This window comes from Symphodus melops (assembly GCF_947650265.1).
Source record: "Symphodus melops genome assembly, chromosome: 22".
Taxonomy (NCBI): Eukaryota; Metazoa; Chordata; class Actinopteri; order Labriformes; family Labridae; genus Symphodus; species Symphodus melops.
Genome location: NC_136712.1, coordinates 9638643 through 9642477, shown reverse-complemented (window position 1 = coordinate 9642477; position 3835 = coordinate 9638643). Strand labels below are relative to the sequence as shown.

At 43.8% G+C, this 3835-nt stretch overlaps 1 protein-coding gene across 4 annotated transcripts; it reads left to right on the top strand.

The window, feature by feature from the left end:
* The first annotated feature begins 447 nt into the window (after positions 1-447).
* Positions 448-3625, top strand: gpr85 (G protein-coupled receptor 85). Of its 4 annotated transcripts, none has more exons than XM_079335729.1 (2): positions 448-594; positions 1893-3625. In XM_079335729.1, exon 2 carries the CDS (start codon positions 2044-2046, stop codon positions 3175-3177), a length of 1134 nt encoding a protein of 377 aa, XP_079191855.1. In that variant the 5' UTR covers positions 448-594; positions 1893-2043; the 3' UTR covers positions 3178-3625. The 4 variants fall into 4 exon arrangements, with proteins under 4 accessions (XP_079191855.1, XP_079191858.1, XP_079191857.1 ...); XM_079335732.1 differs by having other exon boundaries at positions 1876-3625; XM_079335731.1 differs by having other exon boundaries at positions 448-905.
* Positions 3626-3835: the final 210 nt, after the last annotated feature.

The following is a 3835-nucleotide window of genomic DNA, read 5'->3' as shown; positions in this document are numbered from 1 at the left end:
GTACATAGAGCTAGGGAAATGAAAGCTATAGAGTATGTGGTGTCTTTATCAGAATTAAAACAGATAACACCATTAGCTTAAAAAAAAACAGTTTATAAAAGTCAAGGTCTGCCTCGACCAAACACAATTTAGTCTTTGTATTATTTAAGAAGTTCTTTCTTTGATTTATACATGTTTTTTTCCTCCAAACCTGTAGAACAGTAGGTCTGAATCAATCTGCAAAAAACAGAAGAATGACATGTCTTAATACCCTAACTCAAGGGAAAAACAAGTAATTTGTTTGTTCGGCGTTTCCAGGGGAAACGGCACGTGCTGTTGTAACGCGTTACCGGTCAGCAGCGGTCCCCTTTAGGCAGATGTTACCGTGAGAGAGGGAGCTGCTGCTGCTGCTGCTGCTGCAACAAGAGACAAGACGCGTCTTGGATTACAAATAGGGATGCAGGGCGCATGCGCACTGAGCTCCATTTACTGGAGGATATTCACCGTGGAGGAAAAAGGGGACAGGCAACAAATCAGGCTTTTTCTAAAAGCAAAAACCCGACTAGTGCAATGTAAATAACCTTAAGGAGCGATACAAATTAGGATTATCAACAGGTAGGATTTTAAGTGTTCTTTTGATCGGCTGTGTGTCTGTCTCCCTCTCTTTCTCGATCTCCTTTTTTTGGCCTTGTCTTGTGTGGTGGCTGCGATTCTGGGCATTTCATAGCGGAGACTTGGGAATAATATTCTAATGGAAGTATACGGATCTGCCACAGTCCTATGCTTTAGCCAGCAAATCTGGATATAGAATAACGACGGCGCTGGGTTTTTGTATTCTTTTTTTTTTTTTTTTTTTTCCCGGAAAGCTATCGGATTCAGACGCGCGTAAAACACTCGACTGACAATCGGAGGACGCATTCAAACGCGTAAGTAGACACAACACACATGAAATCAGATACAAGCAGAGGCAAAACATAATTTCAAACTAATAAATAAACGGCAATCGATGAGAAAATCCCATGATTGTATCACCAGCAGGCGTGTTATTGTCACTTCTAACAATCCTTGTTTAATCTGATATTCATACCCGCGCACTGAAACGAAAAAATAATAAAATAATCGAATTGCGGTTTAAGAGGCAGCATTACACATTATATCCACTCAACTCTTTCTCCTAATTACTAATATAAAATATGACAAGGAAAATGCAGGCTGGCTCAATTATCGCTCTTAATGAGAACACTGCTTATCAAGGTGAGAGCTGTAATCCTGTTAACCTTTAATCAGACAAAAAATACGGATGCTTTAATATGTATGCGCCCTCCGTCGGTTTTGCATCAAGGCGAGGTGAGTTTATCCGAGGCATCCACCGCTCCTGAGAGCCGTCCTCTCTTCTGCAGGGTGTAGGGTGTGATCGAGGAGAGCTTATTTTTACACTGCATTTCTTCAAATGTCTCACTTTGCGTTAAAAATGTCAAAACAATTCGAGCTTTGTGTGCTGATGAGTTGTGCCGTTGCCTTTTTGAGGTAAAATAGCGTCGTTCCTTAATGGGGTTTGGTGCTTTGTACTCATGGTGCTTTTGTTTAAGAAATTCCGAAGCCACCTAAAGACTCTATAAACTGTTACTGATTAATGCTTCAGTCTAATCATGATCCATCCCTGTCTGTGTGTCTGTCTCTCTGTCTTACTGTCTGACTCAAGACAAAGTATTTATAAGCTAAGAAGGAGCTCTGCACTGAGCCAGTCCCAATTTACAAAAATGTAAGATTAATAAATTAATAAATGTCTGGCAAAGAAAAATGATTGCCTATTACTTCTACATAGTATAAGTAGAGTTAAAAACAATGCAGCTGTTGTTCAGCACTGAATGCTGATGGGTGGATAATATTTTTCAGGGATTTTTTTTCTTTAGGTGTGATGAGACAAAGGAACAAAGGATGCCTTAGAGGAGAGGTCGCCTGCACGTCTGGAAACCTCTTCAAAGCACACCGCCAAATGGATCTAACGCCTCCCCCTGCCACCTCTAGATCATGATACTTGGCTGAAGCTATTCCGCTATCTTTATGATCCCTCCTCCATCTATGGCGAACTATAGCCATGCAGGGGACCACACCATCTTGCAGAATGTCTCTCCTCTCGCCACGTTCCTCAAACTGACCTCTCTGGGTTTTATCATTGGAGTCGGTGTGGTTGGAAACCTCCTGATCTCCATCCTGCTTGTCAAAGACAAGAGCTTGCATCGAGCACCCTACTATTTCCTGTTGGATTTGTGCGCATCTGATATCCTGCGCTCCGCCATCTGCTTCCCTTTCGTCTTCACCTCGGTCAAAAATGGATCTGCATGGACATATGGGACACTGACCTGCAAAGTAATTGCCTTTCTGGGTGTGCTCTCCTGTTTCCATACGGCATTTATGCTATTCTGCGTTAGCGTCACACGCTACCTTGCCATCGCACATCACCGTTTCTACACCAAAAGGCTAACCTTCTGGACCTGTTTGGCTGTCATCTGCATGGTTTGGACATTGTCAGTGGCAATGGCATTCCCACCAGTGCTGGACGTAGGGACATACTCTTTTATCCGGGAGGAGGACCAGTGCACATTCCAGCACCGTTCCTTCAGGGCAAATGATTCGTTGGGATTCATGCTCCTGCTGGCACTCATCCTCCTCGCCACACAGCTCGTTTACCTCAAGCTCATATTCTTCGTCCATGACCGCCGAAAAATGAAACCTGTCCAGTTTGTTCCTGCAGTCAGCCAGAACTGGACCTTCCATGGGCCAGGCGCAAGTGGGCAGGCAGCGGCAAACTGGCTGGCTGGGTTTGGTCGAGGCCCCACTCCACCTACGTTGCTGGGAATCCGGCAAAACAGCAACGCCGCGGGTCGCAGGCGTCTTTTGGTGTTGGATGAATTCAAAACAGAGAAGAGGATTAGTAGGATGTTCTACATCATGACGTTTTTCTTCCTGGCTCTTTGGGGGCCCTATCTGGTAGCCTGCTACTGGCGGGTGTTTGCAAGGGGTCCAGTCGTCCCTGGGGGCTACCTGACGGCGGCTGTGTGGATGAGCTTCGCCCAGGCCGGAGTCAATCCTTTCATCTGCATCTTTTCCAATAGGGAGCTCCGGCGCTGCTTCAGCACCACCCTCCTCTACTGCAGAAAATCCAGGTTACCACGGGAACCCTACTGCGTTATATGAAGGTTTTGCTGTGGGTTTTTTCTCATCTATGTCTCTATTTCCCTGATTGATCTTGATATGGGCTTGTTCCCGTTGTACAGCGCACTCTCTCTTCTCTTCATCCTCCAGTTTTTCCTCCTGTTCCTCCTTCACCTAACCCTTCTTTTCAGAGGTAGAAGGTGGATGGCAAGACTCAAGGCAATGCCATGGTGGTTAAACATGAAATGTATCAAACATGGAGGCTGAAGGGAATGGGAATACACAGGAGGTCTGGATCCTCTCCTGTGTTTATGTTCTAGTAAACAAGACGTTGGATGACCATGCCAATGCAGAGAAGCAAAAAGTTGAAAAAGAGAAAAAAAAAAGAAAAAAAAAAAAGAAATGACAAAACAATGAAAACAAACCCGCTTTGTTTGGATATTTTCATGAATCTGTGAGGTGTGACATACGTAAAAATGAAAAAGAAAAATGAACAAAAACAAAGAAATGATACCTCTCAAGGAATCACTGGAAATGTTTTACATTTTAAGAGTTGCACTAAAAAGAAGATGTAAAGATGCTTTTTTTGGTTGCCGGTTGCATTGCAAGGACAACGTTTTCCTTTCTTTTTTCCCAAACTAAACAATGAATGCTTTAATTTGCAACAGACTACACAATCGCTGTAAGTAGAAGCAAAACT